The 11,448-nt window shown below is 57.9% G+C and overlaps 1 protein-coding gene across 1 annotated transcript; it reads left to right on the top strand.

Moving 5' to 3' along the window:
* Positions 1–4,697: 4,697 nt before the first annotated feature.
* Positions 4,698–11,154, top strand: PDZK1IP1 (PDZK1 interacting protein 1). Its single transcript, XM_019809024.2, has 5 exons — positions 4,698–4,810; positions 5,024–5,200; positions 8,040–8,148; positions 10,047–10,142; positions 10,728–11,154. Exons 2-5 carry the CDS (start codon positions 5,134–5,136, stop codon positions 10,798–10,800), a joined length of 345 nt encoding a protein of 114 aa, XP_019664583.1. The 5' UTR covers positions 4,698–4,810; positions 5,024–5,133; the 3' UTR covers positions 10,801–11,154.
* Positions 11,155–11,448: the final 294 nt, after the last annotated feature.

Below are 11,448 nucleotides of genomic sequence, written 5' to 3'. Positions count from 1 at the left end.
AACCTGCTTCGTGCCGCGGAACCCGTGGGTGGTCTTGCACAGCCCGTGGACACCCTTCTCAGAGTAATGTTTTTAAATGTGTAAAATAAAAAGAAACCAATTATATTGAAATGTAGTTATTAAGATATTAAAAATATAAGTTTGCAATATGGTAACTTATGTATATTTTTATAATGTATTAAGTAATAAGATCTAGTGGAAGTGGAGTCCCAGCGATGGCTGTATTCCATAGAGAGGAGCATAAGGGGTGTATCCAGGTGTCTGCACCAATGGTGTATGGTGATACGGAAATAACACAGGGGGACTGGGGTTTGCTGACTTCGTCCTTCTTCTTCTTTTTTTTTTTTTGAGATTTTTTTTCCTTTTTAGGTAAGCTCTACACCCAACATGGGGCTCAAATTCACAACCCCGAGATAAAGAGACGCACTGACTGAGCCAGCCAGGTGACCCTATTGCCTTCATTCTCAAAGAAAGAAAATGGTCAATTTCAGGGCGCCTGGGTGGCTCAGTCGATTAAGCATCTGCCTTCAGCTCAGGTCGTGATCCTAAGGTCCTGGGATCGAGCCCCGCATTGCGTTCCCTGCTCAGGGGGGAGTCTGCTTCTCCCTCTTCTGCTCCCCCTGCTGGTGCTCTCTCTCTTTGTGTCAGATAAATAAATAAAATCTTCAAAAGAAAGAAAATGGTCAATTTCAGCTAGAGGTTAGTGAAATGCAGATGTAATGTTTTCCCCGTGCAAGTTCATGAACCCCTGGGTTCTGCCCATGGGCCCTTGTGAAGGGAGTGCTAAGTGAGGGGGAGTCAGGGGGTCCATCATAGCGTGTTAACAGAGTCACAGGATCACAGGCTTCCAGAACTGGAAGGAAGGGCCAGAACCCCTTTTGCAGTTGCTCCAATTGGGTGACCTGGCTCTTGGCCTCTGCTTGCACACCTCTAGGGCTGGAGAACTCACTCTCATTCTGAGCTGGATAGCTCCGACTTCTCTGAGCAACGTGACACAGGGATGAATCAGACCCAGGCTCTGCCCTCACAGCTAGAAGGTAGAGAAAGACAAGGACCCGACTAGAGCTAAAATGCTTCTTTATTCAATGATCATTCCCTGAGCTCCAGCTTTTGCCGGGCCAGAGGTAGGCACTGGATCTACTGAGACTTACTCTCAGAAAGTATTTGTTGGGTGTGTGCTAGGTACGGAGCTCAGTACTAGTGTACTGGGGGTGACATGGACATGATGTCTTCTCTCTGGGGAGACAGACATTAAACGAGTAAGTACACAAGTCAATACGTTATTGCACTTGTGATCATGACTATGAAGAAATGAGCAGGGGGACTCAGAAGAGCGACTTCGGATGTGGGAGAAGGGAGGTCAAGGAAAGCCCCCTGGAGAAAAGTGACATTTAGGGTAAGACTTGGAGGATGGGTTGGAGTCTGCCAGGCAAATAGGAGGGGAAGAGTAGTGGCCCTGATGTGAGAAAGAGCTTGGCTACTCTTAGGAAGAGAGAGGGGGCACTGGGGCCAGATGAGGCTGGAGAGGGGCATAAGGGCAGCTTGTGGGATCTTCGAGCCCACACTAAGAAGTTTGCATATTATCTTAAGAGCTGTTGGAAGCCCTTAATGGATTTAAGCAGGATCTGCATGAATGAAAAACAAGGTATCCCGGAGCTCTCAGGCTTGTGGCAAAGACATTAATGATATTGAAATACTATGAGAATGAGTGAAAAAAAGCTTTTGTTTCTGTGCTCTAAACACCCTTCTCCAATGTGTCTCCCTGCTTGTTGTCTTTCTGCCTGGATGTCTTTCTGGAGCTGTCTTTCTGCTAACTGCTGAAGTCCAGCAATTCAGCTTTTTTCTTCGCACCGCCTCCTCCAGGACGCCTTCCTTAACGATGTAGTCGCCTGTGCTTCTCCCCAGCACAGCCCTGAGCATGCCGTGGGCACCGTTCCCGGCATGGCTGACTGTTTACATGTCAGTGTCCACCCTCTCTTCCTCCAAACCACCCGTGGAAGGGGGCGGAAGTGGGGGGCTGGAGGGAGGGGAAGTTGCAGAACCTTCAGGGCCAAACCGGTGCCCTCCCTTCCCTCCCCGGCCTGGCTGGGGCCGGAGCCCCGACTCTGCCACCTGCTGGCAGCAACTGCGATGGCAGGCAGGCTGGGCTTGGGAGAAGGCCCCTGCTGGGAAGTCTAGGCCCACTTTGGCTCTTCTGAAGGGTAATCAATCACACAAGGTCTGGCTGGATGGAGGACCTGTCCAAGGGAGGTGGGCTGATGATTCGGGGTGGCAGATCTGGGCTGGGACCAGGAGGGAGGAACTGAGTGTTGATGGAGTGGCAGCTCAGAGATGAGGACACAGATTCCTGCCCTGTGGAGCTCCTGAGGCCTGAGTCTAGATCTTGGGCCCACACCAGAGCAGCAGGGGGCCTAATTTGTTACCATGGGGACCCAGGGCCATGTCCACACAGCTGGGGAGGTGACCCCCCCCTCAGCTGGATGAGTTCGCCCAGAGAGCAGAGACCAGCCTCAAAGCCAAGTGTCCACCCACACCCCCCTTTTCCGGAACAACTTGTTTTGCTCTAAAGCTTGGGACTTTGACCTGGGAGGTGTGTTTTCCTCCTGTTGGTCACCTGATGTCCTTCCTGCACATCCCCCTCCCCCACTACCCCAAAACATGGCCCCGGGAGTCCTTCCCTGTATTCTTTAGAGAAGGGGGCGATGCTTGGGTGAGGGAGGCAGCACCTGATACCTGGAGACTGATGGGAGAGGCTGGGCTACTTTTGGGGGGCACTCCTTGGGGGTCACAACAGTGACCCCCCCAGCTCTCACTGGATCTCCCCTTCCTGGGTTTCTGGGACATCTCACTCTTCCGAGGTTTCTTCCTTCTGCTCTAACTTGCTCCTTTTCCTTTTTAAAGACCTTTGTCATTGGGGCTGAGTCCTGGTCCCTTCTCTCCTTTCTCCTGCACTCCTCCTGCCACACACACACACACACACACACACACACACCACGTCACCACACACACCACACATCACCACACACACACACACCACACGCCATACACACATATACACACACCACACAGACACACACACACTGCACACGCACACGCACACACACGCACACACACACACACACCCTGGGGAGACCATACATTCCTGTGCCTCAGTTACCAGTGCTGGGCCATGCATGTCACCCAAGACCCTGCTGCCTTCCTAGTGTTTCCGTCTGGAGGGTCCACAGGCGCCGCAAGCGTACGTCTGGGCCTGCAGCTCATCACCCCCCCACCTCGTCTGAAACTTGCCCCGGTGCCTCTGAGGCACTGGGCATCACCCCCAGCGACTCCCTGTCCCACCAGCTGCTCCCTGCCCATCACTGCGTCCCGAAGCTGTGGCCCATCCCCTCCATCCCCTATTGAAGGCAGCCCTGTGGCACCAAGGTGCTGGGTGTGAGGCTGCGCCCCGCCCCCCCCCAGGCCCATGGTCTCCCTTTCTCCAGCCCTTGCCCTCCGCTCTCACTGTCCACCCTGGGGCCAGAGGTGTTTTCTCAAATGCGGATCTGCCCATGTGGCTGTCCTGCTTAAAACTCTCCTAGAAGGCATCCTGATGTTTATTAAATTCAGCCCCATTCCTTGCATTCCGATCAGTGATTCCCTGGCTGTTCATTAACATGACTTTGTGCCAGAAAATTCTGAGGACACCAAGTTGGTGGTTAGGGAGGGCGAACAGGACATACATATATATGTGTCATTCAAGTCCAAGCCAAGTTCCCCTAGATCACCTGAGGCACCCCATCTTTGGATGATAGGAGGTGCACTGCACTCAAATGTGCATACACCATACACCGGAAGCAGGGATGAGGCGTGACCCCTGACTGCTGCCCCTTGTGGACCCATCCTGCAATAGAAAGGGTGGCCCACAAAGTCCTGTGACAGCCGTTTGGTGGCTTCTGGGCCGTGGAAGGGCTTCCAGCATATGCCCTGTCCTCTGCGGAGCCTCCATCTCCGACACTTTGCCCTGGATGCTGGGTCCTTCTTTCTTGGTGTCTGCGGAGTCAGACTCTCAGCATCTCTGGCTTCCTGTACTCCTGGGGAGGGGTGAGGCAAGGAGCCCCAGCATGACCCTTGGCCCCGGCCTCCACAGGTACTTGGGCCATTCTTTGCTCCTGAGCTAGAGGACCAGATGGACTCCATGTGATCCTGGAGTTTGAGGGCCCAGGAGTTCAGGGCCCCAGATTGGAATCTTCCACTTGGGGATGTCTTTCCTTTGCCTCCACAGCAGGGCTGTGTTCACCCACTTGTCTCCCTGCAATGGTGGACGTGCACCAGGAGGTATGTATAATGGCCTCTGACCAAGGCTGGATCTTGTCCCGGGGAGCTGCCACCCAGCTTCCAGGAACCACATCTGGGGCCAAGAGGAAAGCAGAACCCGACCAGGGCAGCTGGGCGGGGTGGGGAAGGCTGGGGACGGGGCCCCTCAGGCCCTCTGTCATGATCCCCACGGGAGAGGGTAGATTATAGAGCTACTGAGCTAGGCCAGGGATGGAGGGACAGAGGCCTGGGGTCTGGCCTGGCTGAGGAGGGACAGGTGAGGGGAGGGACAGGCAATAGGCCAGGCCGTGGGGGAGGGGCAGCTTTGCCCTTTCCCTAGCCTCTGGGGTTTTCCCCACGCTCTGCATCCAGACAGCAGATTTCTTAACCCCACTCTCAGCCTTCCAAGACACCCCGCCTACAGGAGCAATAATGTGTCACTCCTCTCCCCAGAGCCCAGCCCCGCTGCCAGGAACGGGGAGCTGACACAAAAACTGGGGAGGCCTGGGGCTTGGAGGTGAGGCACCAACTCTCCTCACATCTCCCGGCTCCTCAGACCTGCTTTCTTATCCAGCCTTTGAAAGATGACCTCGAATGCCAGCCTGAGTGGGCAGGGCAGCGACCTGGGAGGCCAGGCCTGGAAGCTCATTACCATGGGAGGGAGGGCAGTTTCTCTCCACCTCCCTTCCTTCCTCCCTCGCCTTTTTCCTTACTAGCTCCTCTCCTCCAGGCCCAGGCTGAGCCCAGGCGGATCTCAGGCAGACACAGACAGAACCCACAGCAGTTCCAGGAGCCCAGATACCAGGAGCCTGAGAGAAGGCCCAGAAGCTTCTTGCAGCCATGTCGGCCCTCATCCTGCTCCTTGCGGTCCTGTTCAGCGCAATGCCGCCCGCCAGCTGTCAACAAGGTAGTGGCACAGGACTGGAGGCTGCGGTGAGGAGGGCTGGGCTGTGCGCTGGTAACCCAGGGTGGATCCGGGGGTCGTCTGGCCTCCCTCACCACCCTGGACACCTACAGTTGGGAAGGGGAAGCAGGGACTGGGCTTGCTGGAGGAAACTGCAAGGGCAGAGACCTCTGAACAAGACTTCTGTCTGGGACTTGTTTGCCAAGAGTGAGGAATGTGGGCAGCAGGGAAAATGTGGGGGCTTGGACTAGAGACCTGGAGGAGCTGAGGCCCAAGCTCTAGGAGCAGGAATTGCCTGAGGGATGGTGGGGTCCCGAGGACAGGGGGTCAGGGGCTACAAGGAAGGAGGGAGCGGGCCCAGGCTGCCCCTCCTATGGCAGGCTCGTCCCAGGGGAGGGGCCGCGCTGTCAGGGCTGTGCCCATGTCTCTGGCCTAAGTCATTGTTTCAGCTTCCTGGGCTCTGTCAGGGGACAGTGCCCCAGGGTGGCCCCCTCCCCAAATCTGAGCTCTTGTCCCGCTCTGCTTCTATCTTGCTGTGCGACCGGGAGAAAATCACTGCCCCTTTGTGAGACTCAGTTTTCTCATCCATAAAATGAGGACAATAAAGCTGCCCTGCCGACCTCCCAGGGCTGCTGCCAGGTCAGGGTGTGGGAAAGCTGCATACCAGTGAGGCACCACGCCCCGAGATCTGCCGTCCGCCCTGAGCTGTGGGGCCGCATCTGCAGCCCAGGTCTGGGGGCTCTGCAGGTGGGATTTGGGTCTGCAGGGGACTGGCAAAGATGCTCCCGGAGTACCCCTCCTTTGCAGGGGCCCCGAGCTGGCATGCAGGCCTACTTCACCTCTGCTTCCCAGTCTCGGGAGCCCTCTTGGAAACCCAAGATCAGAGGGGCTGAGTGACTTGTGTGGATCACACAGCAGAGCGAGGAGGGATGTACCGGGTGCACGAGCCCCTGGCTCCGGGGGGCCCCACACAGACCATGTTTGGCCACTTGCCCCTGACAAAACCCAAAGGCAGAGAAACAGTGGTGGTGAAACAAGAAAGGGTTTATTTCAGTGAGGCCAACACCAGGAAGACAGCAGACTAGGGTCTCCAGGGCTGTTTCAAAAGTGCCGAAAATACTTCCAGGTTCATATGAGAAAACTGTGGGGCAAAAGTAGGTGGGTCCGTGCAGGTGGGCAGTGAGGGTCAGGTCGATCTTTGTCTTGGGGTCTTGCCGGCTCAGGGCAATCCTTATTGCTTGAAGGGGTAGTCTGGGTTCCCAGCAGCAGGGTCTTTGCCCTCTGGGTCTTTTGTCATAATGATAAGCAGGAACGAACTTCATCAAGGTGGAAGTTTGAGGTCACCGCGGAGGGATTTGCAGTCTTCCGGGTCGGGTCGGGGCTCAGGTCACCTCTCTCCTGCCCCAGGCTCTGACCCTTGTGCTCTGCGCTCACTTCAGAGCCACATGCACGAAGGAGCAGGGACCAGGGTTCCCTGCGTGTCTGGAGGGAGTTGGCTGCAGGGTCTGGAGGGGGCAGGGAGGGGCCTCCCAGGGCTTGAGCCCTAACTCCCCATACTTGAGTAACCACAGACCTGAGGAAACAATGGGTCTGATCCATTGTTTCTTGGGGAACCAGTGAGTCCAAAGCAGTGCTTTTTGGCAAGTATGGAAGTCAGGGTAACCACACTGACCTGGCCCCAGGCCAGAGAGTTCCCAGATCCCTCCCGTCTTCCCTGTACCTGCCAGGCTCAGAAAGAGCTCAGAGGCGGGGCAGGGCCTTCGCTGCAGCAAGAGAGCTTTAGGATAGACTCAGGGAAGGACTTTGAGTGAGAGTGAGGCAGAATAAGGTTTTTGATGCCCGGCCTGCCCCTCAAAATACAGGATGGCACTAGGGATGCATGTGTTTTGGCCTGGAGACAAGACCCTTTGGGAGCCTCCTGTTGGCCTCTGTCCCCTCCTGAGACCCACCTGGTACTGTGTGTCTATTCTCTGCAGGGTTAAGCTCTCTCAGGCTCATGGAGCACGGTGATCCCTGGGGGAGGGGAGAGCCCTTTGGGGCTGCTGGTGGCTGGTGGCCGAGGGCAGAGATTTTGGGAAACCTTGAGGGTTGAAGGTGGTGTCAAAGGTCAAGGCTCAAAAGATAAAGAAGGTGATGAATGGGAGGCCTCAACCTGGTCCCTGGCCCAGTCCTCTAGGCACCCAGCTGGAGGATATAAAAGGGGCTCAGGTTTTGAAGATTTCTTCCTGGCCCCATGACTTGGAGGAGAACTTGCCCTTCTGCCTCGCTTTTCCAAAGGCGTTCTGTCCCACCCCTCTCTCCGGGCACCCGTCTCTCTGGGCACCCCTAGCTAAGCAGCCTTGCTTGTGCCACACTCCCACGCCCTACCCAGTACCAGAGAAACCTCATTACAGAACAGGATCTTCCAGATGCCAGCCCAGTCCTATCAGCTCTGAGAGCCAGGGAGAAGGGGAGACACCCTCAGCGGGCAGGGCCTAGGCCAGCTGTCCAGAAGGCTGCCCTTTGGTCCCTGGGACCCAGACACTCCCTAGGGGGCCCTGCATGTGACCCACGTGAAGGGGCGGGCGGGGGCTCTGGGCTGTCTCTCTTTGGCACCTCATTCCTTTTTTGAATTCCTGTTTTCCAACTGTCATCCCTCTCTAAGCTCAGTGGGGGGGGGGTCAGGTGGGTCCTCCCTGCCACCCCTGCTACCCCAGAATGTCTCCTCTGGTCCTGGCAGCTGGCTGATGGCCTCTGTCCCAGGCGCTAGCCCCTGGGGCATGAGGCCCCTCCCTGCCCGTGCTGCACCTGCAGCCCCCGCTGAGGCTGCGCCTGCCACAGCACCCTGCTCTGCTCTCTGCAGGCCTGGGGAACCTGCAGCCCTGGATGCAGGGCCTCCTCGCCGTGGCTGTGTTCCTGGTGCTCGTGGCGATCGCCTTTGCCGTCAACCGCTTCTGGTGCCAGGAAGAGCCGTGAGTGCCGCCCGGGGGCCCGGGGTCTGGGCTGGTGCAGGCAGGGCAGGCCTGGGACCATGCTACTGCTCTAGTCACGGTGAGAAGGGCCTCGGAAGCCCAGAGTGCAGTCCTGTCACTGTGTGGAAGTGACACCGAGGCCAGAGGTCTCCGGGACTGGAGCTCAGACTGGGCTCTGTTGGCCCCCACAGCTCTGGTGCTCATTCACTGTGAGCCTCCCTTCCTGAGGTCTCCGTGTCTCTCTCTGTAGAGTCAGGACCCTGGTCCCACCTGTGATGGGGGCTGCCCAAACCTCCGGGAAGGAAGGTGCCATCTTTCTTCAGGGTCGGGTGCTGTGCCACATGCTGGGGTCCAGGGGGTCCGCGGGACAGACCCAAGCCTGGCACCCCCAGGCTCCCAGACCAGAAGGCAAGGAGCAAACACCGTGCCAAGTACCGACTGGATGGTACAGGTTGCGCCGAGGGCAGTGCTGGGTCTGGCCCGTCTGGGGGGCCAGGGCCGAGAGTCCGAGAAGGCTTCTGATTGCACGTTTATTTGAAAGCTGGAGAGTGCAGGGGAGCCAGTCTCAGGATAGAGCAGCGGGCAAAGCATTGCTGTTGATGGAAGAGGGCAGCGAGGGCACCGGGGCTCCTAGGCAGACAGCAGGCGCTGTGGTAGAGGGGGCTGGGCTGAAATGCAGTCCACTCCGTGCTCCCCAACCCTGGGGCCAGGCTGTACCCGCTGCTAGCTCTCGTGATGGGGGGCCTGGTGCCTGGGTGCCAGCTGAGGCCACGTGTGGCCCAGTGAGGGAGCACAAGCCGTCACAGGTGGAAAGAGGCCTAGAGAGGACAGAGAGAGGCCTAGAGAGGACCCAGAGAGCCTGGCGAGGTAGGCAGGATCTGGGCCTAGCAGACCCTCGTACACTTGTGCCCTGAACTTTGGGCCTCATCCCTCGTGCACTAGGAATCCAGTGAAAGCTTGTAGGCTGGTCTTGGGCTGAGAGGCGGCCCGAGCAGAACCACTCTGGGGGCCCTGGGGTGTGTGCATGGGGCAGGGGCAGGCGAGAAGGGCGAGGTGGGGGCTAAGCAGGAGGTCAGGAGAGAGTCCGGGCTCTGGAGGCAGCAGACGGATAGAGAGGGAGAGGGGCCACGTCTGAGAGCTGTCTAGGGCGCGGATCCCCAGCAGCTGGTGGAGGGGGACAGCAGCGGGCAGGAGGAAGGAAGGACAGGGAAGGGGCCAGGCTTCTGGTGGTCCCACTCATGGAGACGCAGAGCCCCCGAGGCAGGTCTGGAGGCGGCTGCTGAGTTCACTTGGGACATACTAAGTCTGAAAGGCTTGTGGGACGTCCAAGGAAGGGCGAGCAGCGAGCAGCGCGAGAGTCCCTGGGACCTTCGTGAGAGCAGCTTCCAGGTCAGCGGGGGGCAGAGGCCCCATTCGCTGGGTTTAAACTTGAATAAGAGGCCAGGAGCTTTTTGTCAGAAATGCTTCCTTTTTCATCTGGCCCAGGCTCTGCCTTGAGTGGATGTGGGCCCGTCCACACCGGTGCCACCGAAAGCCCTGTGGGCGTCTGGGGCAGACGCCAAATCCCGTTGGGTCTTGAGCTGCGGCCAGAAGGAGAACCGCAGAGGGAGGCTGGGCGGTGGGTGGTGAGAGGTCTTGGATCAATCTGCGGCCAATCTCAGGCTGGGACCTGAGGCCCCCACCTCGGAGCAGGAAGGGTATGAAGGTCCGTGGAGCAGGGCCAGAATAGGGCCACTGACAGGGGCCCAGCTGGAGAAAGGGGCTTCTGCCAAGGGCCAGCCTCTGCCCTTGGGCTCGTGAGAACCAGCGCCTAGAACAGGCCAGACTGGACAAGGCGGAGGAGGGAGAACAAAGAAGGTAGGGACCTAGGGAGTCCTGCTGATGAGCCTTGTCCACAGGGAGCCCGTGAACATGGTCATGACCGTTGGAAACAAGGCAGAGGGAATCTCGGTAGGAACCGACGGAAGGTACTCCTCGATGGTGGCCGGTGTCAGGTGAGGGGCTGGTACAGGGCTAACCCCCCTGTGCTTCCGAAGGACCAGGTGCTTCTGAGGGGTGGGGATGGAAGGCAGAGAGGGCAGGGAAGGAGGAGGACTCATGTGGGGAAGGGCCCAGTGAAGACAGGAGCTCAGGGAGGGGTGCGATGGGGGCTTTGTGAGGTTGCAGGGCTCCTGGGGGACCGCCAGCTCAGCTGGGGAGAGGGCCCAGTAGGGGGATGGAATTGGTGGGGGGAGGGGCTCAGCCTGCCGACTGGGACTCATAGGGAGGGGTGGAGGGATGCAGTGGGGCAAAGGAACTCAAGGAGGGAAGGGGACTCTGAAGGGATGAATTGGGGGGACTCAATGTGCAGAGAGGAGTAAGTGGGGGAGGGGCTCAGCATAGGAGAGAGATGGGGCTCAGGGAGGGGTGCTGAGAGGCCTCCAGTCACAGGTGCACCTGGGACCAGATGTGGGCAGGGGAACTCCCTTCTGGCACTCACGTATATTTATTCTGGAAGATACTGCTGTCACAGGTGCAGGATAGAGCAGGGAGAAGGGGATGGCATGGAGGAGTTGATGACCCCTGTCATCCTTTTTCAGATCCAGGGAGCACGAGAATGCCTATGAGAATGTTCCCGAGGAGGAGGGCAAGGTCCGAAGCACCCCCATGTGACCCCCGCCTGCCTGTGGCCCCCAGCCCTGACCCCAGGTGCCTGCGATGGCTGCTCAGCTCCCCACCCAAGCCGCTCCTTCTCTGTGCGGGAACCTACAGTAAGGGGCCGACTCTTCCAACCCCACACTGCCCACCTTCTCTTGAACTGTCACCAGCCAAAGTCAGAGCTGTGTCCAGGTTGGGGCTTAGCTGTGGCCCTAGGGTTTTGTGGCAAGTCTCCCACCCAATTCAATTCAGCAGACCCTTCCAAAGAGGACAGTCAGCTCATCACCTCCCACCCTGCTTCACATCCTCTCCCTCTAACCATGGAAATGGTTCTCATTTCTGTGAAATAAAGATGTTTTGTATTTCCAAGCCTGATGTTCCCAGGGCTCAGAAACAGCCCCTCAGGCTTACAGCCAGGCCCAGTCTTCCTTTCTGAATCATGACAGTCACCTTGCAAAGCCGCTGGCATGGTGTCTTTGGAGGATTACCCAGGAAACCCTCTTTGGGAGGCCCCGTGGGGCCAGGGAACTCACCCACCCCACCCTTGTTCCAGGCAGAGATCCTCCTGCCAGCGTCCCTCCCTCGACCTACCCTTAACAACTGTGATTCTGGGCCCTTCCTTGTGCAGCACCGATACCCCTCCCTACCTCTATGCTGCCTGGC

Source organism: Ailuropoda melanoleuca, chromosome 2, assembly GCF_002007445.2.
Source record: "Ailuropoda melanoleuca isolate Jingjing chromosome 2, ASM200744v2, whole genome shotgun sequence".
Lineage (NCBI taxonomy): Eukaryota > Metazoa > Chordata > Mammalia > Carnivora > Ursidae > Ailuropoda > Ailuropoda melanoleuca.
The sequence above is the reverse complement of the archived record's forward strand: the minus strand, read 5'-3'. Positions and strand labels throughout refer to the sequence as shown.

Coding starts and splice junctions, on each gene's coding strand:
- PDZK1IP1 (XM_019809024.2), top strand. CDS start 5,134: ATGTCGGCCCTCATCCTGCTCCTTGCGGTCCTGTTCAGCGCAATGCCG. Junction 8,149..10,046: donor TTCTGGTGCCAGGAAGAGCC/GTGAGTGCCGCC, acceptor CCTTGTCCACAG/GGAGCCCGTGAACATGGTCA. Junction 10,143..10,727: donor TCGATGGTGGCCGGTGTCAG/GTGAGGGGCTGG, acceptor ATCCTTTTTCAG/ATCCAGGGAGCACGAGAATG.